Here is a 25,366-nt window from a genome sequence, read left to right as displayed (position 1 = left end):
TTCACAGCAGTTACAGTGGCTTCCAACACTGACCCAGTTTTCACAGCCAAAGAGGAAGAAAAAAAGAAAAACGAAAAGGATCCAGGCGTCTATAGAAACTTCTCAAACCACTCTTCCAACATAATCCACTTCTCAACCGTCCGTCAGTACGTTCAGTCGTGTTCAGTACAGAATTTAGCCAAAAACTAGCTGCCATCCTCATCCTTGTGCACAGCCACATCAAACTCACCACTTCCTGCTTCTTGAGGCTGTGTTCAAACTTGTTGTACAGTCCGCACTGGAATGGTTAAACCTCCTCTTCCTCCTCACGTGGATGGTTACTACAACCGCAACCTTCGTTCTCACATGTATCCGCTCTGGAGGGCGTGAAGACCAAAACAGGCCTGAAATTTAAAACGCTGAAAGTGAGTCGTCATCTTTTCAACTATGGTTTCAAAAACGAAAACGTCAAGATTTTAACGTCTTAAAAAACAGTGGCTTACCGATAAAAGTTTTATTTGCCTTGTTAACAAACGGATTCAACAAACTCAGCATTCTCCTGACATCGTTTTAAAGGTACAGCCGGTCTTTAAAATCTTAGGCTTCAGTTTTATGAATTGTGAATGTGATTTGTAGTCGGCATTCACAGTAGTGGACCCATTTTGTCAGCCTGACACTCTGAGGTACTGCCAGGTGCTGTGCCCTTAATTGTCCTGAGACACGCACATATACAAAGGGTTAACACTCATACGCACATGCAGGCAATGTCCCAGTTCCCTCCTCTGTTTTCTATTGCGCCAGCCCCCCAGTACAGCACCTGGCGTCACCAGGATGACGCACCGCTCAGCTTTCTCCACCCATCTCCACACATCACACACACACACACACACACACACACACACACACACACACACGTGATGTGACTGTGTGTGTGTGTGTGTGAGTGTGTGCGTGTGTGTGTGTGCGCGCGCGCACGTTCGCACGCTCTTTGTGAAGCTGGGGTGAAAACAGCGATATCACCCATAATTGGAAATCAATGCAGAGCAAAGTGGAAAATGTCCCAGTGAAGGACACGTGTGAATCTGCACACCTGGACCTCAAACCCAGAGGACAGATGAAGCCGTAAAGTTTTAAGTTTTAACTTGTATTATTATTATTATTAGAATGCAGTTGTGATTTCGCAAGAAAAAGTCTAAAATAAATATGAAAATAGTTTTGTAGTCGTAATATTTTCAGAAAAATCTAAATAACAGTCGTAAGTTCGAGACAAAAGTCTTAATACTGAGAATGCAGCTGTATTTTCAGAGTGAAAGTGATATCAGTCTTTATAATGATCCAGTTCATGTTCTTACGCTGGATTAATGCACTAATTGTAAGTCGACTTGGATAGACGTGACCTAAAATAAATATAGACAAGATAAGGGGCAACTTTAAAGATACTGGTTACCTTCTGTCTTGTCTTCAAATACCCGAATCGATCAAATCCTAATAGAGTATAGTTGTGATTTCTATAGCTACCATTTGTTTACACAAAGCTTCCAGTAACAGTAATTGTTTTAGGTTGTAAAGTGTAGAAGTTTTTCAGTCAGCGAAAACATTTTGCTGATGTTTTGTTGGTCTGTATCTTTTTGTTTCTGCCATTCGGAAGACAGACGGCTCTCGGCAGACTGCAGGCTGAGAAAGTTTAGCTTATTTGTGTTGTGGCTTGTACGATGCTGCTTTACGCATGTGAAAGGTTGGATATTCTCTCCAAGGCTGGTTTTTCTACTGTTTGATGAAGGCGGAGTGGCTCTGAGAGAGTCAGAGTCAGAGAAGCCGCAGCGTGATGAAAGTCATAAGGAGAAATTGCATTTTAAAGACACATTAGTTAAATAATTTGATGCTTTTCTGGATGACAGATGAGGGTAGCACTGCAGGGACCGACTGCTCAGACATGCTCAGAACTTGAAACACGCCGAGATTCAACTGTGGCGAAACAAAAATAGTTTTTTCCAGTCGTATTGTATTCTATTCATGTCCATTTGGAAGTTGTGAAGCTGCATATTTTCTGTCATCATCATTGGTTGTCATTTTTATGGTCGGCATCTGGTCCAACCTGAAATATTCATCGATTTCCTGTTGATAACAGTCACTGGACCTTCATACAAAGAACCGCATTTTTACAATCTTTCAGTTATTCAATATTGAATGCAGAGAATTGGCTGTTAAAAACAACCAGGGGGATTTTTGAAAAATAAACGTGCAGCGATTTTCACGTAGCATCTCTTGAAAAGTAAAGGTTGGACCTCTTGAGCGAGCGTGTGCTTCACCTGTGTCAGGTTTGCAAAAAGAACCCGAGCGATGGCTCCAAAGACAAACCTTCACAGAAATCAATAGTTACATAGCAGAATGTAATCACTGTGCTAAAGCAGTTTCATGCATGTAGGAAGTGAAAGTGTTTTTTTTTTTTTTTATGTAGAAGCTGTTTAAATTGGATTCCCAGACAGAATTTAAAAAAAGGAAAAAAAAAAAAAAATCTGAACTGATTCGGCAGGTGGAGGAGGGTGTGGAAGATTTAGAGGTTTTTCAAACTGAGTTATGTGTTTGTGCTCCTCTGCTGCCCCTCCTCCCCCTCTGCCTCCTCCGTCTGCTCCTCTCAGACTCTGGAGGAGGCAGCAGTTTGTCCGGGCCATTGACTGCTGTTTGGTCTCCTGGATATCATTGGAGATCGATGCTGAGGAACGAGCTTTCCCTGACCCAGCCTGTCTGATGGCAGAGCGCCGACTCTGATCTCCTGCTTTAAGATGCTCCCAGAGGCGTTTGTGTGTGGGGTTTTTTTTTTTCTTCTTCCAGTTTGAGTAAATCATTTGAAATAGACATTGTCCAACCAATCACAAAGCATGAGTAACCCCTTCCATTTACACACAGTACTAAAAGTTAAAATTCAAAAAAAAGAAATGTGCTAATTTATTAAAAAGTAAAAACTATATCACCTTGACAAAAGTATTTAAACTCTTTATGACAATTAAGCTCCGGTCCCTCCCGTTTCGCTGGATCATCTTTGAGATGTTTCTACACCTTGATTATAGTCCACCTGTGGTAAATTCACAGCAAAAGGTCTCACAGCCGACAGTGCAGATCTGAGCAACAAACCAAGCCATGAGGAGGAAGGTCTGCAGAGCTCGGAGACGGGATTGTGTCGATGCGCAGATCTGGCGAAAGGCTAAATAAAAAAAATTGTGGTGCAACCCAATCGAACATCTCTGCAGAGACCTGAAAATATCCGTCCACCGACGGTCTCCATCCAAGCTGACAGAGCCTGAGACGATCTGCAGAGAAGAATGGAAGGAAATCCCCAAATCCAGATGTTCAAGCTTGTAACTTATACCAAAGAAGACTTGATGCTGTCATCACTGCCAAAGGTGCTTCAACTGAGCACTGAGTAAAGCCTCTGAATACTTTTAGCACATGGTTGCAGCATGAACTGAAAAAAGTGAACGGGTCTGAACACTTTTTGAATTCACTGTATTTTGGCTTTCAAAAGTTTTGAAGTTTTTCTTGGCAGATGTTGTTTTTTGTGAATTTGACAGTTTGTCAGGTGCGTTTTTTTTTTTTACCTCGCGGTGTTTTCGACATCATCCAAATATCTAAATATTGATTGATAAGTAGAGGTTTGTTTTATAGAACCAGTGCGTATTCGCTGCTTCTGCACTAATTACAAAACGTGTTGATTCAGTTCCACCATATTTCCTCAAGGATTAATATGAGAAGACAAGAGAGGAGATGGAGGGGGAGGTGACAATTTAATTATCTAAGATATTCACCACTTTAAATCATCATGTAGAGTGTGATTTTCTATTAAACTCCTGGTTGGAACGAGTGTATTTTTAGTGGTACGTTGTGGAAAAACACGTTTTCTGATGGGTTTTTTTTTTTTTTATGTTAAACCGATGACAAATGAAAGTCTGCATTCTTGAGAGGTATGACAAAACATTTCTCTGCACACACACAGTTCTCGTTCTTCAGAGCTCTGTTTTGATTTTCTTGCTCTCTTTCATATCCCCCTTTTGTGGGGGGAAGAATACAAAATAAATCTAGGTGTATCGCTGCACCACGCCTCTGTAGGACGTATCATGGTGGCAATAAAAAGCAGTAAAAATTCCCAGTGGAGTAATGGAGATGGAGTTGTTTGATGGTAATTATGTTTTCGCCACCTTTTCCCAGCCTGGTGTTGGAGAGGATGATTCGCTTTGGTGTGAGTGTGTATGTGTGTAAATGGATGCGTGATCCAGTTAGAGTGCTGGGGGACTGAGAGACGGCGCTCTCATATAAGGTTAGCCTGGAATTTATGATCCTGAGACGCGACAAGAGCTAATTTAGAGCAGCGGGAATGAAACTTATAGACCAGGCAACCATGATTCTTTCATTTTCAGCATTAGAGAACACACACTTTCTCCCTCACACACTCACACACTCGCACACACACACACTTGAGATGGATGCAGTGAAATTTTTAATGTCTCTGCATTGAGCCGGTGCATTTTGACTCAGTTCTCGTGTATTCACTTTCTATTAGTTTTATCTCAGATTGTGAACTTGACTTCACAAGTGAACACTGCAGTTACACATTTTCTTTCACTGTCTATCACAAGCTGAAAGCGTCTTTTTATTTAAAAAAAAAAAAAAAAGAAATGTCTTATTGGATTCTTTATTCGACATTTTATTCAATTTTCCTTCATGGCTTCTACCACAACCGGCTGTTACCGGCCACAGCAACACACAACACAGAGCAACAAATGGACAAAAGCACCTCGTGAACAATGGGAGCAGCTAATGTTGGTGAGCTGAATACCTTCCTGCCAGTCAAACTCTGTGTTGTAGGTGGATGTAGGCGTCTCAATTGTAAATCGGTCCAGTAATCCTGCAGTGTATGTGTGAGGGTTTCATACCATTCAGTGCTTTTTGTATAGTTTCTCTCCATAAATATGTCGGGGGATCCTGTAAAATCACGGTTTGCAAGTTTCCCCCACTCGTGTTTAGAGACTTAGTAAGGTTCACATTCACACAGGCTTCCATCTGTTGGTGATTGTTGACTGTGATCAATCCAAACATGAGCGTTTCCAGTCTGCGAAGCTGCGTTCGGTTCATAAAATGAAAACAAAAACACATGGCAACAGCACAACATTGGGTCCATGCAGTATATTGAGTATCCTGACAGCCCTGTATTACAGAATGTCAGCCAAACAATATGAACATATGTTCACAAATGTGCTAATAATCAGGATGGATTCATTAGCATAGCTCGGAAGCTGTTGGTTGAAGACAACATTTGAACTTGAGTATTTTGGGCACATTCCTGGTTCAACTTCTTTCTTGTGAGGAGTTACTGCTTTTTTTTGTTTTATTTGACACTGAACAAAAATCTTTGTGTTTTGTCGGACTGTTGATCAGACCAAACAAGCAATTAAATTGTAATTAATAAACTTATCGACCACTTGAGGCGCTTTACATTGGAAACCCCATTAACACATCCGCACAGCTCACTCCTCTACCAGAAATTCAGTATCTTGCCCGACGACACTTTGAAATGTGGTCTGGAGGAGCCGGGAATTGAACCACTACCTCCTGAGCCACAGCGATATTAGATGGCAGCACTTTGTTATTGGAAATTGTTGCTATTTTCTGACATTTTTGAGACCCAACGATTAACAGAGAAAATGATCGGTTGATTAAGCGATAATGAAAACATGTTTAATTGCAGCCCTGATGTAAACTATACCGCCTAGGTTGGGGGTGTACACATAAAATTAGCCTGTGGATTAGTCTGTGCAGCATCTACAGAGCAGGCTGAAAAAAAAGACAGGAAGGACTGAAGGACGACTGGAACAAAATCAACAGGAAGCCTAAAAAAACGAAAAAGGAGAAATAGAGAGCGAGAGTGGAAGGGTGATGAAGGCCAGACCCTTTCGTTGAGTGCTCAATCAGCTGGAATAAAGTAGTAAGGCAGTTTCTTGATGGCGAAGGGGAACTGAGGAGAGCGAAAAGGGCACAGCAGAAGTTGAAAGATGAGGGGATGAGAAACGTAATAGATGTTCTTCTGTATTTAGTTCAGGTTCATGCCTTTTCCAGCCGCCTGGTGTCTGCAGAGATGGACGGTGGTCCGCTGGGGTCAAGCAGAGCCGTCAGCTGTGGTTGTAACCTCTGAATGGAGGGTATTTTTCCCCTCCACTTATCGGGAGTTTTCTCTCCAGTCCTGATCTGTGCTCAGGGTTAGATATACAGGCGAGCGTCTGACGGTGTCTGTGCTCCATGTACAAAAATATTAAGACAACATGCTGTTTCTGTAGAAATACACGGACCAGGTGGGAAGTACAACACGTTTGTGATTTTATAAAATACAGCTCTGCCTTGAAGGAGAGCAGAGCTGCACAAAATGGGACAAAATCTGCAGTGTGAAGAATTTGTTGCATGTAAAGAATAATTTGGTTATAGTTAATTTAACACCTTTAGAAACACATATTCTGTAGAGTCCATGTACACTCAGTGATATGCTTTACTAGTTTGACCACGTTCGGTAAAATATGAAAAAATACAGATTCAGAAAAATGTACAAGTCAAACTTTGTGCATCTGCCTCATTAAGTCTCAATTTCTCAGAAATGCTGAATCACTTCTGGGTTAAGAGAATCGTTAATTGCTAATTTTTCAGTTGAAGGAACGATTGAAATAGTTCTCAGTATGAATTCACTTGATGCTTATATTTCCTATAATTTCACATTACTTTGACTTTTATTACAATGATAATAAAACACAGCGCATTATGCAACCCTAACAAGGAGCTAGGACACAGGATATTACATTTTTTCTTGGACAGGATCTGTGCAAAACTGGTGTTGGATTAAATATTGATCAAACCTAGGAAACCAAGGAAAACACAGCTTATTGGTCGTCGTGTGACACTTCAGGCGTCATCACGTTCATAAGAATTTAGCTTCGATGTAAGAAGTTTGAGTTTATCTTAGAGTTTTAACTGTTTAAACAGTTTCAGCAGCTGATTAATTATGAAAAAAAACTAAATTTATGGTGGATATTCCTGCTCAAAAACTGTCAACACTCGTATCATGTAACCGGTCAGTTCAGTTCAGTTCAGTTCAGTTGGCTTGTGCACAAAACTGACATTGGCAGCTACATACTGGATCTTCCAGGTATTCTTTGTCAAATGGGTTTGTTTCAGCTTAGGTCAGAGGAAGAAATCCTTGGCCAACGAGAACCCTGTTGAGTATGAGAAGAAAGTTCTGCAAAGCTCAACATGTGGATGTGGATTCTGACCTTCAGCTCACCACCTTCTCCTCTCCCCGGTCTCTCTTGTCTCTTCTAGGTGGCCTTCCATATGAATTTAAAGTGGTGATCGCCGGGAACCACGAGCTGACCTTTGATAAGGACTTTATGGCTGAGCTGGTCAAGCAGGATTACTACCGATTCCCCTCAGTCTCCAAGCTCAAACCAGAGGACTTTGACAATGTCCAGTCGCTCCTCACAAACTGTGTGTACCTGCAGGACTCGGACGTCACCATTAAGGGATTCCGGATATACGGGACGCCATGGTAAGAGCACCAACTGTCCTCTTTCTTTTACCTTCCATCCTAAACTGTCACTGTCTGTCTTTCATAACCGCTGAGTCACATTTCTGCCTCGTTGTGCTGTGGATCCCTGAGGTGAAGGTGTGTCTTCCCCTCTGTCAGTGTCAGTGTCTGGCCGTTCTCCAGCTCCCATCTCTGCAGTAACTCGGTACTCTGCTGTACGCTCTCGGCGAGGGGCCTCTCTTACATGCAGGGTGCTATTCCCAGCTCGCACAGTCTTTTATGAGCTCAGGACCTTCGCCTGCTCCCTGGGTTTACATTACACCTGTGTTTTGACACGAGGTTAAGTGATACGCGTGGTACCGGGACACTGTCAGTGGGCTCTCAGGTGTGGAAAGAAGAAACGCTGGAGGGGGAGAGTGTGTTAGGTCGGGGGAACGGTGTAAGCAGCGTGTATTCAACAGTCAGAGACTGGCGGGAGTGTTGTTAAAGAGAGAAGTGTTCGTGCAGAGGAAATACTTGTAGTCATGATGGAAGAAAACTCACTGCTGTGCTTATTGATGTATAAGCTCTCATGCAGTTTTATTCAGAAAATTTCAGAATCTGTGTTTGTGAATTAGTGTCATTTCTCTGTAAACTGTAAACCGTAACTAGAAGCAAGAAACTCTAGTTTTATGGCTGTGTATAAAAAACCTGTTTGTTCTAAAAGCAACAACAAAATCCAGTCTTTTTACATATCACATAAAATTGTATACATTTTGTTGTATCTTGTAAAACATGAAGATACAAAACCGGTTGAGGTTTGTACAGCCGCCTATTTTAATTCAGATAAAACTTTTTAAAGGAGACTGATATTACTGCTGTATAACTTTCAGCTGCAGGTACATGAAACACATCAGATACACAGAACATACAAAGAAAACATTAAAAAAAACATAGATAAACATATTAGTCATATGCTAAAGTTTACCACATAGGGTAAACAGTACATTAAAGCAACAGCGTAATTTAAAACCTGCAGTACGTCCAGTCGTTATCATCCTACTCAGTCATCAGTGAGTATGATATTTATCACTGTCACAATTTGTAGTGGAGTAAGTCATGTAAGTTTTAGTCTTTTATATTGTCTCAAAACTTTTAATGTTTTATCTTACATTTACTCTGATGGATGATAGAGACAAAGCTGTAGTTCACTCTGAACTGTCGTCGTCTTACAGTATCTGAACAGTGTTGCAGTCTGAGCTCGGCTCGCCTACTCTGCAGCCCCACCCCACCCCCCCAACCCCCGTCCTGCTGCGACTGCCTCGGCTCTCTCTGCACAGTGGTTCTCACAAGTGTGCTCCAGACTTAAAATAACTATTTAGGTCACACCTTCATCCTTTAGCGGCTATAATTAGCAGGTTTGCAGCCTGGCTTCAGAAGTGGCTGAGGACAGGAGCGGGGAGGTGGCGGGGGCAGATCCCAGCATTCCTCAGACATCACAGCAGCAGGAAGAAGAGATTACGCTCTCTTTTCCCTCCATCCTTCCTCTTTTCCATCCTTCTGTTTGAAAGAGGAAGGATGCTACCCCCCACCCCCCCCCTTTCCCTGGTGGGTGTTTAGTGTGAGGGCTGGTAAGTGTCTGTTGTGACAGCTGGGGGTCTCATGAGAGGCGGAGTGGACAGCTTGGCTGCCCCCCCCCCCCCCTCCACCTCTCCTCAGCTTCCTCACCTCCTTCACACCCATATGCCACCGTGGCCTGAGGTCTGGCCTGCCTGTCCACTGTGAGGTCTCACTTAGCCCTGCAATGACCCCTCACTTCATCAACAGCTCGCCAGCTCGCCGCCTGGGTGGCCGAGCTCCTCCGAGCCCTCAGTGGTCTGCCGCTGCAAGCGGGAACGCGACAGCATCACTCAGGAAATGTAGCGTGTAACTACCACCTGATAAACGCTGCTGTAGCTGCAGTGGTCTGTTCTGTTGCTGCTTTAAAGCCACAATTAAAGTCACATTCAGGGGTAGAGATGGTAGTAAAATCCTGCTTTCAAAACTTAATAGTGTGAGCAAAAAAATGTATTTACAAAGTGAGAAAGTAGTTCAAAAACTAAGCTTAAAGCTAAGTATCTGTACTATAAATACTAATTTTCTTCCTTTTTAGTGTTTAATTATTGATTCATGTGCCCAAACAGGAAAACAGTGGATAATCCTTTAGGTGTTTGGTCTAACTGCTCCATATACTGTTTGGTAGTTTCAGCTGTAAAACTGCCTCCTGCTTTATAAGCTCATCGCCCAGTTGCATGTTGAATTTTACACTGACAAGTTGTAACTACAGCAATCAAGTCCATGATGTTAAGTGTAATATTTTCCTCACAAATGTTATATGAATCAGTGATGCCTCACAAAGTGCTGCCTGTATAACAACAAGTTAAAGCTCCATATTTTACACTTTTCCTGTGTTTTATTTGAAGTGTTTATCCATAAGAAGATATATTTGTGGTTTTAAGAACCAAAAACCATCTGTAGTACCGATTTAGTTTTACATCTCCTCTCTCAGGCTTCTCTCTGGAGCTCTAGCAACAACAGGTCGGTGAGCCAATCAGAAGAGAGGAGGCTCTGAGCCTCTCTTCTGATTGGCTGACTGTTTTCTGAGTGATCTGATAAAAAAAATATAGCAGATTTCAGGTAAAACACTCAGAGAAACCAAATCCTACAAGGTTGGATGGTGGGTCCAGGTGGGCGGGGCTTGGGTCACGTCTGAGAGCGTTGACTGTTTTGTTGTGACATCACAAAATTGCAGAAGTCCTAACGGCTGGTTTTAAGGCTCAGTTTCTGAATACAGGCTGTGTGCATTTCTCTGTGGCCTGAGGCTTTGATACTTTCACAGTATTAATATAGAACCTAGACCTGATCTATAATCAAAGAAGACATGGAAATCTACCTTTATACAATGTGGGACCTTTAATGTGTTTCATTATGCTCCACTTATGGGGATTTAACAACTTTAGGGTCTTATTTTTTCACAATATGCCATTATCCTTTTGGTAGAAAATGTATTGTAGAGTATTTTTGGTCACTGATTTGTACAGGTAAATACCAACCAAAAGTCATTTCTTTTTTATTTTTAACCTTAAATGCCACAAATTTTAAAACTTTGAACATTTCAGAACTCGTTGCGTCCCACCTGGGTCCAGCTCAAACTGAAAAATGTCAACGCCAAAAACAAAATGCCATCAAAAGGCTGTTTCCTTGTTTCTTTCCACTTCTTCTTTCAAGAGATCAACTTTGATTTTTTTTTTTGTCCTAAAGAGCTGCTTTAAAAAAAAAAAAAAAAAAAAAAAGAAAAAGATTTCTGCTTTTTGAATCCTTCTCTCTGTAAGATGAAAAATCAGCTTGTTCCTACTTTTTAACAAAACTCTTATCCGCATGCAGTCTCCCCGAACACCACTACATAAAACACAGCACGTAGATAATCATCAGCACAGTGGAAAAACACAACTTTAATATTCTCTTTACATCTCCTCCACTGTTCATTAAATCCACTAAAATAATTAATTGTTTTAAACAAATTAAACAAAAAAAACCCCACTAATTGCTGGATCAATTAGTCAGACTTGTACTACAGGAGCAGGCAGGTCTCTAAAGTTTTGATATCTCCTGGAAATCGTTGCGAAGCAGCAGGTCACAGCTGTTTACACACGACGAGGCAGGTGCAGGTTTCCATGTGTTCAAGATGGAGGGAAATCCTCTGCACCAACTGACTGATTAGCAACATTACACCCTTCTTTCCATCGCTGCTCCCACCGTTGCCATTATTTTTTTCACGAATCCATCATTTGAATGTCTGTTTTTAAAGGTCTCATGGATAAAAATGACATTCTGCTGCAGCGGTTTTCAAACACAATCCATTTCATAATTATCTGCAGCACGTTGTCAGTTCAGCATGAGGCCGTTTTACAGCAGAAAGATCAATCGACCACTGGTTCTGTGCAACAAGTTTTTCCTTAAAGGATTTTTGACACATCTGTTTCTCATGGCCTCTCATTAGGTCCGACTGTGGGCGAGTAAAGGAGACTTGTTTTCACATCATATCAGTAAAAACCTGCACTCTACCTTGCCGCTAGTCTCAACTTTTTTATCTCCTAAAACTGAGAAATTAAAGTCAGTTCTGAACTCAACTCTTCAGGGATCGATGTGGGTTTGAACAAGGCCAGGCTTTCTCACCGGCATTAGCTGTTTGGTTACTTAAATATGTGTTCACATTGAAATTGTGCCAACAGGTTGCAGCAGTTAATTAATCTCACCAGAGTATTTGAGGAAACAATTATCTAAAAAAAAAAGAAAAAGAAACTGTTGAAAGGAAAATTGCATGATAAGACTAGATTAGATTAGACTTCCTTAAATTACTTTGCTTTAATTGTGTTGTTGTTATTAGTGGGTCAAAAATTGCATTTTTCTTTACTTTCATAAAACATTTTCAGTTAAGTAAAGAATTACATGGCCATTATGGCAAAACTTTAATCAGTCAAAAATGTCTTTACATTTCCCCCCAAAACAAAACTGTGCGCTAATGTTTAATGTTTAATTTATGAGAGATGTGAGTTGAGCTGTAGAGCTGTGAGAAAATGTAATTTCATTATCGCCATCATTCTGTAATTTTAACTGTTTCCACCTCCAGCTGAAACAAGTCATTCAGATTCTTGAAAACTACAAAATCCAGCCACTGAAACATGAACATGAACATGTCTTGAGTAAATAAGACAGAGTCTATGAGGAAAAATCCTTGAGTTTTCATTATCAGGATAAGTAGGTCATATGAATAATTAACAAACAGGGTGGATTAAAATTTTCTAGGGCTGCAACTAAGGATTTTTCCATCAATTAAGCTGCTGATTATTGTATTGATTGTCTATGAAAAGCCAAAGGTGACGTTGTCTTGTTGCCTGTTTTTTATGATCAGAAGAGATTCAAAAGCAGAAGTTCCACATATTTGAGAAACTGAAACTTGAAAATATTTTGAATTTTTGTTTGATAAATGACTCAAATGAAAAATCAATCATCAAAAATAGTTGTTTACTATTATTTGTCAATAGGCTAATTGGCTATAAAATGTTTAAGACCTTGAAGACAATGTCCAGATGTTCACATCAGCCGGTGCTAAAGTGACTTTACAAGACATTTTTAATACCTTCTAATGCTCCTGATGCTGTGGCCTAAACTCTGTTCTGACCCAGTGTGAGTGAGAGCAGTGTACCGTGAAAGACACACAACACACACTGTTTAATGACAGATGCTTAACAGACCGAATACCTAACCCTCCCCTCCCAATACTCACACACACTCTCACTCACTCTCTCACACACACACACACACACACACACACACACACACACACACACACACACACACACACACACACACACACACACACACTGTGGAAAGATGAGCAGGCTTCTGCACCTTGTCAATCAGACCTCTCTAAGAGGGGCTGAAGGTCTCTTGAAGCCTGACAGCTTTGGATTTTATTCACATCGTTAACTCCCTCTGCTCCAGACAACAAGATTTTAGGCAAAGTAAAACTCCTAACTCCTTTTTTATCTGAACTTTAAAACCCATTTAATGTATTAATTAATCTTCTCTTCTTTTTTTTTAATCTTCTGTCTCTAATCTGCTGCTTTAATGCAGGATATGAATTTCAGTTTTTTGCCCTTTGTAAATGGTAAAAAGTCGTTCCAGTCGATCAGTAATGTGACACCTTTTGCTGTAGGTTAAACACTTACAACACTTAAGATCTTTGTTGAAATGTTAGATGATACAACCCAAAGACGGACCAACAGAAAACTAATCTGAAGTGTTAAGTTCATAAACTATAAAACTGAAATATGTTCTGGACATGGTATCACCGTATATAATTTTATCTTTCTAATTTTGAGATTAAAGAAGCTATTTGTAAGTTTTGCTATTGCTACAAAGCTAGCGTTAGCATTAACAGCTGGTTACTCTCCGCTGCGCTGCTTACTCACCAAGAGCTGTGTCCAGCGGTGGAAAGCAACGCCAACGTTAACACTTGTCTATCTATCGCGTCTTTTCTTCTACAAGTTAGCATGCTAACCAGCTAGCCCCGGTCCGTCTCGTCACTGTAGCCACCAATCTGCCCCGAAGACGCAGCGCTGCTCAGAGGACGTATTATAACCTCTTGTCTTTCAAACGCAAAAGTGGCCGAAGCTCTTGTCAAGCGACAATCGCCAACACCCGCTCCCGACAAGAAACCACGTCCGACGACAGAGAAACGTTACGAATAACCCCTTTAGGTGGCGGTGGAAACATTTTTTATTTGGCAAAATATACACCACACTAATGCTGAAGAGATTAGTCAGTGCATCATGCAATTTCGATAATTGATCAATCATTTATTTCATATTTCCCCTCCAAAATATTCCAAATCATTTGCTTTTCTCCAATGTAAATATTTGCTGCTTTGTTTGGTTCCCGTCATTGTAAACCAAATACGTTTTGACTTTTGAAGACACAGTTTTGAGCTCTGTGATGTGGAATTCGTCAATATTTTGTGGACTAAATTATGAGTCAGTTGAAATAAATAATGAAAATAATCAGTAGTTGCTGCACAGACTCTCACATATTCAGCTCAGACATAAATACAGACGGAGCGACGGCAGGCTGGTCACAGATATGTGAAGAATCCTGCTGCTTTTACCGACTCTGATAAGCTGCTGACTGATTCAGAGCAGAGAGGTATGAGCAGGGAAGAGGGAGACTCTCTCTCTCTCTCTCTCTCTCTCTCTCTCTCTCTCTCTCTCTCTCTCTCTCTCTCTCTCTCTCTCTCCCTCTCTCTCTGTCTCTCTCTCCCTCTCCCTCTCTCTCTCCCTCCCTCCCTCTCTCTCTGTCTCTCTCTCCCTCCCTCCCTCTCTCTCTCTCTCTCTCTCCCTCCCTCTCCCTCTCCCTCTCCCTCTCTCTCTCTCTCTCCCTCCCTCTCTCTCTCCCTCCCTCTCCCTCTCTCTCTGTCTCTCTCTCTCTCTCTCTCTCTCTCTCTCTGTAGGGATTAACCTGTTTTGTGATTCAGGACTTGACCACAACTTGACTCGAAAGTCAAACTGTTGCTGCTCCTCCTGCTGCCTCCTCCCCAGCCCTCAGCTCTCCTCTCTCCTCCTCTGCCTCATCCACTGTGAAGGCACTATCCTCTCATCCCTTCCTCCCGCTTCATCTAATTTTTTCTTTCTACTTCTTTCTCATCACAAATTTTCTTTTTTCTCTTGTCTTGGTTCTTCTCCTCCTCTCTCTTCGTTCCCTCCCATCGTCCTCTTCTCCGTTTTCTTGCTTTCTTCTCCCTGCCTCTTGTCCTTTCCTCTCCTGTACTTTCTTTTCATTTCCTGTCTTTTTTTTTCTCTATTTCTCCTCTCCTCTTTCTTCACAGTGCTCGGAGTTAAGTTTGTTAATAATAATAACATTTTTGGCCGGAGCGAAACAGCGGGGCCCAATAAACGTGAATGTAACGGACCTGCTGAGCGGTGAACTTGCACCATTGATCGGCTGTTGGGAGTTTCCTCACTGTCCGTTGCTCTTTCAAAATGATTTGGTATGAACAAGGACTTTCTGGACAAACCTTAGCCACTTTATATAGAAGACAGTCGCCTGTATTTCCCTGCGTATGAGGTTGAGGTTAGGCTTTCCCCCTGCAGGCGCACCACCTCTATGCTGACCACGCAGCAGCTGACATGAACTAACTTTCTCTCCGAGTGATTATTTTACAAGTAAATACAGCTGAAATCACAGCACAGTCTTTGTCTTTAACTTATGTGTTTGGTGATTTTGTCAGAGAAAAGTTATAAAAACAGGAGCAGCTTTGAAGTAACAGCTGGTTAACACATAGTCTTAATGGGTCCAGTTTCAGCCACTAGTTCATACTTGTTCGGCCATGTACTACATTTTACGCCTATTCTTGTTTATTATAATATCACAGAACATTTGGACCTAAACAAACGGTTAAAGCAGTTATATTACACAAGTCACAAGCTGTATTTTATTTTATTTCCCAGTGATCCCAGTGTTTTTACAAAAGTCTTGGTACATTCCCAAAGAGTTTGTGTAGTGGGCTAGTTGGTGTTTTATGAGCCAGTATAAGCACTTAAATGCCCCGACCACAGCCTTGTGCTCTAGGACAATTGTGGGTTGAGAACGAAAACTAATAGCCAAAACACGTAGGATGTTATTGATGAAATTATTATTTAGATAAAATAGATGGGTATCTACTTAACAGTAATGGACATTTTTCAGTTATCATACATTGTTTTATGTTAAATCAGTTCTCTGTAGCTGTTGCCTCAGGTTTTACGTGCATGTGTGTGTGTGTGTGTGTGTGTGTGTGCGCGTGTGTGTGTGTGTGCGCGCGCACGTGTGGAGGGACTAAGACACACACAGTGAAACGATGCAACAGAGAAAATCAGCTGTGTATGAACCGGAAAACGTAGCAGAGACTCTGAGCTGAAACGAAACGAGTGCACGTGAATTAGGTAAATAACATAATAAAATACTTTCTTTTTAATCTATTATTATTATTATTTATTTATTTTCCTTTGTTTTCTTGCAATACAAGGGGAAACACTGGTACTTACTTGGGTTGCTGTTAACCAATGAAATGGCAATCAATGTTTTTGTTGGTTTATTCCACAGCAAATCAGTCTGCTGGCTTTTTTTCGTGTGTGTGTGTGTCTCTGCGTGTGTGTCTCTGTTTGTCCGTGCGCGCCTTCCAGAGGCGGCAGATTAAATCCGACTGCCCTCATTTGACTCTCTGAAGCTCACCTCAGAGGAAACCCGCAGGGCCAAATGCAGATTTGTCATTTGCAGATTTTAGTTTTATTCATTTATTCATTTTTCACTGTAAAGGTCAGGTGTGTGTGTGTGTGTGTGCGTGTGTGTGCGTGCGCGTGTGTGTGTGCATGTGTGTGCGTGCGTGTGTGTGTGAGTGTGTGAGAAAGAGATGTACTGATACACAGTGATGATGTATGAATATCGGCATGTTTAGCCTCAGTTGTTGTTGTTTGAAGGAGGGGAGAGATCTGTGAGAGTTTTCTGCTGGTCTCCTTTTGCCCTCCTCTCCCCATCTTTCTATCCATCTGTCTCTCTCTCTTTCTCACTGTTTGTCTGCACTACATGGCCTTTTGTTTACTTTTGCTCCAGCTAATGAAAATCTTAATGTTGAAACATACAGTTGTATTTTAGATGATCGTGTGTTTCCGTTCCCGTTTCGCTACGAAAATGCCCCCATGAACAAAGCAAAGGCCCATAGAGAAACAGTTTTCCCAGTTTGGCTTGGAAGAAGTTTACTGGCTTGCACAGAGCACGGACCTCAACCACATCCAGCGCCTCTTTTAGGTGAAGTAGAACGAGCCAGACTTTACTCACTCGTGCTCTTGTGGCTGAATGGGAGCAAAAACCCTGCTGCCAAGATCCTCTGGAAAGACTTCACAGAAGAGCAGAGGCAGATTAATTCATGGTTTTGGAATGAATCCTCGTCTATCGCATATGGGTGTAATGTCCAGGTGTCCGCATACTTTTGTCCATGTAGTGTATGGCAGGAAGGACCTGTTACCGTCTTCCATCTCTGTCTCTCTTTCTCTCTCAGGAAATGGCCTTTTGTTGAATGAACATCCTGGTGCTGTAAAATAAGGACCACCCCTGACCCTTTACACACACACACACACACACACACAGTTCCTCTCCTTCTGGGAAAAGGCGCTTTTAAAAGACTGGGTTAAGTAGTCGCAATATTCTTTTAATTCTTCATTATGAACAACAAAATAAAAACGCTGAATAAATCTGACAGAAACAAAACAACCTGAAACCACAAAGAAACAAAAGAAGGAAAAAGAAGTTGACTTAATTTGGACCCTTATTGTCTATTGAAGTTTTCTTCTTCTCTAACTGGACGTAAAATATCCACAGAGCTGATGCAGACTTCATTCATCCACAGTCAAATATTCATGTGACAAAACGTCTGTTTTCAAATCTGCAGGTCTGAATTTACATTGAATTACATTAAATTACGTTAAAATGTCAAAAAGAAAATATTTCCATGTCCTAAAGATGTTAATCACAACCCAAACATATGATCTGATTCAATGCATATTTCATTTTGTTGATATTAATCAACTTTTCCTGTAATTTTTCTTGCAGCTTTTGAATATTTGAGAGATTATAAAGACCAGAGCCATTTCGACTGTTACCTCTACATACATCCCAATACAGGGCAGGTTATGATATTTAGTATGACAATAAAAATAATTCATAACGCTGAAGGATTTTTATACTTCTGTGATAATTACAAAGTCGTTAATTTTTACTCCACAACTTCAACTCCTAAACTTGCTTTTTGTTCCAAAGGGAAAAACATCGGCGTGATCTTTGGATTAATTCAGTAACTTTGTCTGTGCTACTATGAGCTTCTTTTTAAAACTCCGATGTATTTGGACAGCTCTACGACACGTGAGTGAAAGTGAGTCCAGACATTTTTAACTTCATGTTGTTTTCATCTGTCCACGTCGCTGAGGTCTGACATTTGTGTCGGCTGCTTTTAGCTTAATCACCCCTAAGTCACCTCTTCGCCGGCGCCAGCCTCTGTCAGTTTGTGTTGGCTGCCTGCCCACCACACACACACACACACACACACACACACACACACACACACACACACACACACACACTGTTTTCTCTGTCAGTCAGAGTGTGAGCACATGGCAGCGCTACCTCCAATGAGGCAATGGGCCCTGACAAATGTCCGTCACCGAAAAGTCAAGGGCTTCGTGTTCGCTCTGCCCTCGTCTCTTTAACTCTGCAGACGGATCGTTCGGTGAAACTTCCTGAACCTGCATAATGTCACGTTGTGATCGAAACCTTGTATCAGAGGGAAATGTGGATTTCTTTCCTTTTTTTTCCAATTAAACATTCGCCATCCAAGTTTTACAATGCGAAATATCAAATTAGAAAATGAAGAGTAATGGTATTTGTGTAATGTCTGTTTACAACCTCTTTCTCTTTTAGTTTATTTTTGTCCAGAAAAAATTAAATGTGAGTGATGATCAAAATAATTAGTCAAGTAGTTGATCAACAGAAAATGAATCTGCAGCTTATACGTCAGTAAACTGCAAATCTTTTGATGGTCAGTTAAAACAGGTAATGGGGAAACTATAATGGATATCTTTTACTGTTTTCTGACGTGTTACAAACAAAACCGTTAATTGATTAATAAATAATTTTTAGTTCCATCCTCAAACATGACCAACATGAAACAGGCATGAACAATTAACTATTATTAGTATTTTAAAGGCCGTCATTAGGAGTCGTTAGGACACAATTTGTTTTAATTTGGCAAATTAACCTTGCATCAAACAACTGACTGTTCTCAGTCATGGTTTTTAGTTTCCTCAGGTACAGACCAGCCTGATCACTCATCAATTAATCAATGAAAATTGTATAAATAAAGATAAAAACACACACACACAAAAAAGATTTTTAAAAAGAGTGTTTTATAGTGGAGATGCATTTTTGTAACTTGTCTGTCCCAGATGGAGGATTACAATTTGAAATGTGATCAGATAAACAAATTAAAGATGTTTGTCAAGCTAGAACTAAGGCAGATTTTTCTTTTTACAGTTTTCCAACTCAACTTTTTTTGAAATGAAGTGTTTTCAGTCTGACAGCAGTGTCACATTAATTACAGTAATATTTCAGAACTAATGAGATAATGATTTATTGATGTTAAAATGTGACACCTTTACTTAACGGAGCGGAGCATCTGTTAAAGGGGCCGGATTGTGGTGGACACTGCTGTGTGTGTGTGTGTGTGTGTGTGTGTGTGTGTGTGTGTGTGTGTGTGTGTGTGTGTGTGTGTGTGTGTGTGTGTGTGTGTGTGTGTGTGTGTTAGATTGTATGTGCACGTGGTTGTTAGCTTGGTGCGCCCATGGGAGCTGCAGGTGGTCGTCAGGTTACAGATGTGGGGAGATTCAGACTGTATGGAGCCTCCCGCAACTGGTGATGAAGGCTTGGAGGGAGGAGGAGTGTTGGGGGGGGGGGGGTTGATATAAAGGGTTTTGCGGTGTATGTCAGGGGGGTGAATGAGAGGGTTAAGTGATGGATTTGTCATCGCGCCCTCACTCTCTGCAGCATGACGGCTCACAGTGTTGGCTGCTAAATGACTCACCCTGCACACACACACACACACACACACAGGTGCATATGCACAAACACAGGCTTGTTTCTCGAATGGCCGTTATGCAACAAAAATATGAAACAGTCAAAATCAAAAAGTGCAACATACTGGAAACCGACAAACACGCCCTGTACGTCCTCACAGAGGTGTGTTAAATGTTTCACATCTCCCTGACTCGTCCTGGCGCACCACCCACCCCCACCCCGAGATGAGCCCCCAATATGTCAGAGAGAGAGTGATGGGTCCTCGCCGTCGTTTAATAAAGCTCTCCTCCGTGGCCTTATGTGCATCATTCACTGGCCAGGCAGGCAGAGGTCTGCCGCACGACGGCCGGCAGCTCCATCAAACACTGCTGGGCCTTGAAAAGGGCTGACGCAGCCAAAATCCTGCTCTGGATCCAGACCACAGCGTGAGATCTCCTGCACACACACACACACACAAAAAAGAAATGATCCAGTTTAATAAGTCATTTATTCTGGTGTTGCCTTGTTCAAGAGTCATGAGTTTTGTTGTCAAATATATTTTTCTACACAAGGAAACAAAAGCAATTCTTCCAGCAGGGAAAAATCCTAAAATCCTGCTTTGTTTTTTTTCCCCTTTGCTTTGTTCTGTTCCGTGTTCAATCACTTTCTACCCAATTGCAAATCAAGACACGTTGAGAATTGTGTTGACATTTTCTTGACACTTGTGTCCTGGATCCAATAAAAGACAGATTAGTCATTTAGTTTGGTATTGATTTGAAAACATCTCCAGACGTCAGGATTTCGGACTGTATTGATCGTTATTTTTGGATTGAAGAGATGCAGTGTTCCTTCGGTTGAAGCGTTTGTGTCTTTTTTTACGTCGGGGAATCGTTTCATTAATGTGGCTGATTTAGTTCAAAGTATAAATTCATTCTTGATTTTGACATTTGTAGGTAAGTCTGACCTCCCGCTCTGCTCGTCTCGCAGCGTTATCGGGGGGAGGATAACGAATCACTTAAAGTCTTTGACCTGTTTATGTCTTCTGTGAGGTTTCTCATCTGGACTATAATATAAACCAACAGCTGATTGCTCTGTGACTAAAAGTAATGGTGTGACATAACGGAGAGAGACCGCTGTGTTTGTGTTTCTGCTCTGGTGTTAGCGCTGCTCTGAGGTCAGGTCGGTGTTTGTCGCTGGCGGTGTGGACAGACTTTGGTTACAGCACACACGGAGCCTCCAGCTGGAAGGTAATTGTTCCTGTCGGTTTGCATGTCTGCGTTTGTGTGTGCGTGTTTGAGAGTGTGAGACCTCGGCCGACCCCGTCTGACACGTCGTCTGACACGTCGTCGGCCTCGTCCCTTCGATGAGGTCAGTAAAGACAGATAAGGAACGCCGTCTTGTCTCTCTCTTGTGTGACCACACTTGTGGAAAATCCTAAAATAACAGGACTTGTTTTTCAGTAAATTGTTACTGTTTGTCTGTGTGTTGTGATATAAATGTGCAGAGATGGCAGCTGTGCGAGTCGCCTGCCTCTCGTCACCTAATATGGTTTCCATCTTTTTATTTGGATGCCCTTGATTTTCTTCACGGGTGTGAGAAACGCACGTCCATCTGCGGCAGCGAGACACTTAATGGCAGGCTAAAAGGTGATGCGTCTCACCTTCAGCTAATTCTGGTTGGAGACGTTGACGTGTTTCTGGCCAGGGTTTGTTTTTATTTTGTCAGCTTCTTGGATTCTGATTCAGAGCTTGGTTGAGCTTTTGTCATTTTCCTGAATGTCTGATCTTCATTTCTGCAAAGTTCTGACCTAGATGACACCTGGGGGAACGGGTATTGTACTTTTTTGATGCCAACACAATGTGTCTGTTGAATCAAACTAGAGAAAATCTTTCACTGAATGGCCGGTCAGATTCATAGTTTGCATGATTTTATAATTTCTGATTATTATTTATTTCTCGCACACCTCTAATTTTTTTCATTAGAAGTTTTAAGTTGTTTATATTTTTAAATATAAGATATAATTTTGACATTTTACCCTTATTTCTTGCTACATGTGTTAAACTGTGTATTTTCTGTCTTCGTGCTGATGCAAAAGCTCTGCTTGGTATACGTGTTTCAAATTAACATGAGCTATAAACACATCTGATACAACACGTTACAATTGTGTATTCAGTTTTCTCTGTGTGCATCCATTGTGTGTGTCCGTATCAAATAAACAACATGAAAGAGAACAGCAGCGCAGTTTGTTAGTAGTGAGCATGTAAACGCAATCAACTCCAGGAAACAGCCCAAAAGCTCCGGGGTTTCTGGGCAGGAGGAGGAGGTGGATGTTGACATGCGATAACCAGCCGTTTTCTCGTTCTCGGGAAAAACCAAACGGCACAAATAATAAAGCCTGAAAACGGCGTTAGATGAGGTCGCAGTGACAACACCGCGGACTGGCCTTCTCTGCAGGCTGCAGTGTGTGACCCCCGGAGGGTTTGACGCGCTGCTACGAGTCTGACCAGTAAACAAGAGACCTCCGAGTCCATGTGACTTCTGTTTGTAAGCCCTGGTTCCCGTGTACCTGACCAAATACATCAAGGGACTCTTCTGCACTGTGGTTGAGACCTTTTCTTCCTTTTATGTAAGCATGAAAAATGACTTCCTTCGGCACAGTTGCTCCCTCCGACTCAACCACCAGCGTCCTCGAAGACCTTTTTTCTTCTCCAAGAAAACACACCAAGGTCAGGTTCCACTTTGCTCTAAAAGAACAGACATGCAAAGGTCAACAGCGCTACCTTTCTTCCGGTGAACGGATATGAAAGGTTCACAGAGGAGTGTAGTGTAGTGTGTGTTGCCCCTAACTGACATGTTTGGCCCTCCAATGATGGCCTTGTGCTTTCGGAGTGGCGTCCCCGCTCTTTCATCACGCTGAAAGGGCTCTGAAGTGCGAGTTTCCTATAGATGTTCTGTAGCTGCTTTTGGAAAGCCTCACCTCTTCCTCCCCTCCCTCTCCTCCTTCCTCCTTTTCTCTTCTGTCTCATTTCTTTCTGTCCCTTGTCATTGAATGGATAAATGTGTGGAGGCTGCTTGACGAGACAAAATTCGGAGAGGAGAAGAAAGGAGAAGGGAAATGGAGGAAGGAAAGAAGAAGCTTGAGCGGGAGGAGAACAGGTTAAGGAGGTGGAGGAATGGAAGAGAGACTGCTGATGAGGGCGGCCTGCCTTTTCAGCCTGTTTCACAGTAGCTGGCTACCTGCTCGTGTCAGTGGTTGTGTGGTGACCTTTGACCCCGTGGCTGGCGAGCTTCAGTGGCAGCGTCAGCTTTAATTAGAGAGCCACACGACTCGACGCTCTGCAGAGCCTCTGATCCTCCACTGCAAACGTTCAGGCTCAGGCTGGAGCGGGCAGAGGGGACGACAGATGCACGTAATGACAGACACACACACACACACACACACACAGATGGTGAGATCATCTACTTCCTAAAGAGGAGATCTCTGGAGAAGAGTTCAGTATCATTTCAATCTTATGAACAACACTTTGTAAAATAATTTTTCGTTTTCTATATTCTTATCTTTCAATTTTTTATTGTGTTTTTGTTGTTATCCTTTTGACATTTTTAACCTTTTATTATCAGCAAATAGATGGGATGGACAAGAAACATTTCAGAGAGGACAGGAATGCTTGCAAGGAGCCTCATACGCATTTCAAATTGCTAACATTTGCCAACATTAGAAAACCACTTAAGTGTCAAATTTGTTGGCTTCAAAAGAATTCAGCTCTCGGAGGATGTAGCTGCTTTTATCGTCCTGTTCTTCTCACCTAGTCAGTTTTGATTTAGTAGTTAGTTAGTTTCCTGCTGGTTTGTTGTTAGTGATTCGAGTGTTTTTATGTTAGAGGGGATGAAGTTTAAGCATTTAAGGATTCAGTGCATCTGAGAAATGTCTAACGAGGCTAATGCTCCGTGAGAGCTATATAACAGAACTGGAGTTGTTCCAGTGCTGCCGAAAATACTGAATCAGTAGACATGTCTGTGCACTGATCTGACACCATGTCTTGTATTAACAAACTGTAGAGTTTCACATCCAGATAAAGCCGCGGTTTTCCCGTAAATCAGTTCTTCTTTGCTGCTCTAAAAGAGTAGCCTGAACAGGAAGTTGTGCTTTGCAGCCACAGCCAGGTACTGTTTTAGCTGTTAGCTGCTAGCGAAACACTGTTAAAGTTGCACCAGTAAAAAGGCAACGTGCACAGTATGTGAGGCTTTAATTTGGAGGAGTGGCGCTAGGACGTCTAGTGTAGGCGGTGTTCTTTATTACTAGATTTATTTTTTTAGTCAAAGTTGGATAATAAAAGAAAGATTCTATGTCATTCGTGTATTTGTTAATGTTTTCCAGAGGGTTTAACCTGAGCCAAGTCATACCACAATCACATCAATCATATCACATCCATACAGGGTTAGTGATGCACAGCTGTTAAAAATTGTCAACACAGTGGTATTGGATCAGTACTCTGTGTCGTTCAGGTATCAGAACAACTCTAACCGCCGTTGTCTTCACTCCTAACTTAATCGTGATGGATGGGACGATTCCTGCAGCAGTGGAATAGACCATGTCTTTATTGCCGTGTTGTACTGAAGTCATTTCAGACTGCGTCTCTGCAGACTGAAGACGGAAGCTTCAGGTTTTGGGGTTAATTCACCAAAAGTCACAACACGGGTACCGCTGCAACATCGGCACATATGATTACGGTTGCAGTTGCAGCACATTCACAGCTTTTGTTTTTTGATGAAGTTTTCAAATATTCACTCAGAAAGGAAAACGAATATGCAGACGCTGATAAAGGTGTTCTACTCAGAAAACAGATTTGAGTCTTAGCTTTAATCTTTATGTATTTCATCCTTGGATTTCTTGACATGAAGTTAGTTTGGGTATCTAAATGGTTGAGAGCACTGTTGGCAGAAACAGTTGGTACCTGACCCAAGAAAAACTTCTTCCTGTCAGGAATCCTTTCTGTTTTCCTCTGCGGTTCAACCGCTGTAGTTTTCCTCCAGCGGCTACACTCGGCCTTCAAAGTGTGCTACATTTCCAAGAGGATTAATTAGATTAAACGGAGTGTTTGCTCGGTCCTTAAAGTGTTTGTGTTTTCTCCTGCAGAACTGTGTGGCAGTATTTTTTTTTTCCTCTAAAGAGAATAATCAGTCGCATTAAGGAATAATGAAGGGATTTGTTTGGCGGTTTGCAACCTGTGGGACCAGGCTGCTGTTTGTGGCTGCAACAAAAATCCACACTGTTGATTTACATTGTGTGTTCCCCACCACCCCACCCACCCCCACCTTGTCCGTCCATTTAAATCTCGCCAGGGCTGCTGTGTTTTGCTGCTTTCGGTTGTAGCATGTTCATGTTTTTTGAGATTTGTGACGGTTCAGACTGATGGAAAGGCAAAGAATAAAGGCTTAAATAGAAGAGTGGAGAATAGCGGTACAAGATGAGAAGATAAACGATCTTAAAGAAAAATAATAACCATCAAAAATAGAAAGGATCCTGCCAGTATCCTTAACTAATTTCTTCATTTGTCCTTGTTAGCGTTTATAAATCCCTGCTGTTTTCCAGTTGGGGCATTTCTCTAAAATTCTTGTAAAGCTACCTAATGAGTTTTCACATTGTGTGAGCCTTTTGTCCGTCATTTT

At 41.7% G+C, this 25,366-nt stretch overlaps 1 protein-coding gene across 2 annotated transcripts in view; it reads left to right on the top strand.

Annotated features, from left to right (window-relative positions):
- The window catches only part of mpped2a (metallophosphoesterase domain containing 2a), a 67,751-nt gene that overhangs the window by 23,768 nt on the left and 18,617 nt on the right, over positions 1 to 25,366 (top strand). For both annotated transcript variants that reach the window (XM_056379569.1, XM_056379577.1), the window contains exon 4: positions 7,336 to 7,561. In XM_056379569.1, coding sequence (XP_056235544.1) covers positions 7,336 to 7,561 — 226 coding nt within the window. The remainder of the gene's footprint in view (positions 1 to 7,335; positions 7,562 to 25,366) is intronic.

This window comes from Seriola aureovittata, chromosome 1 (genome assembly GCF_021018895.1).
Source record: "Seriola aureovittata isolate HTS-2021-v1 ecotype China chromosome 1, ASM2101889v1, whole genome shotgun sequence".
Classification (NCBI taxonomy): Eukaryota; Metazoa; Chordata; class Actinopteri; order Carangiformes; family Carangidae; genus Seriola; species Seriola aureovittata.
Note: the sequence above shows the minus strand (reverse complement) of the source record. Positions and strands in the feature narration are given on the sequence as shown.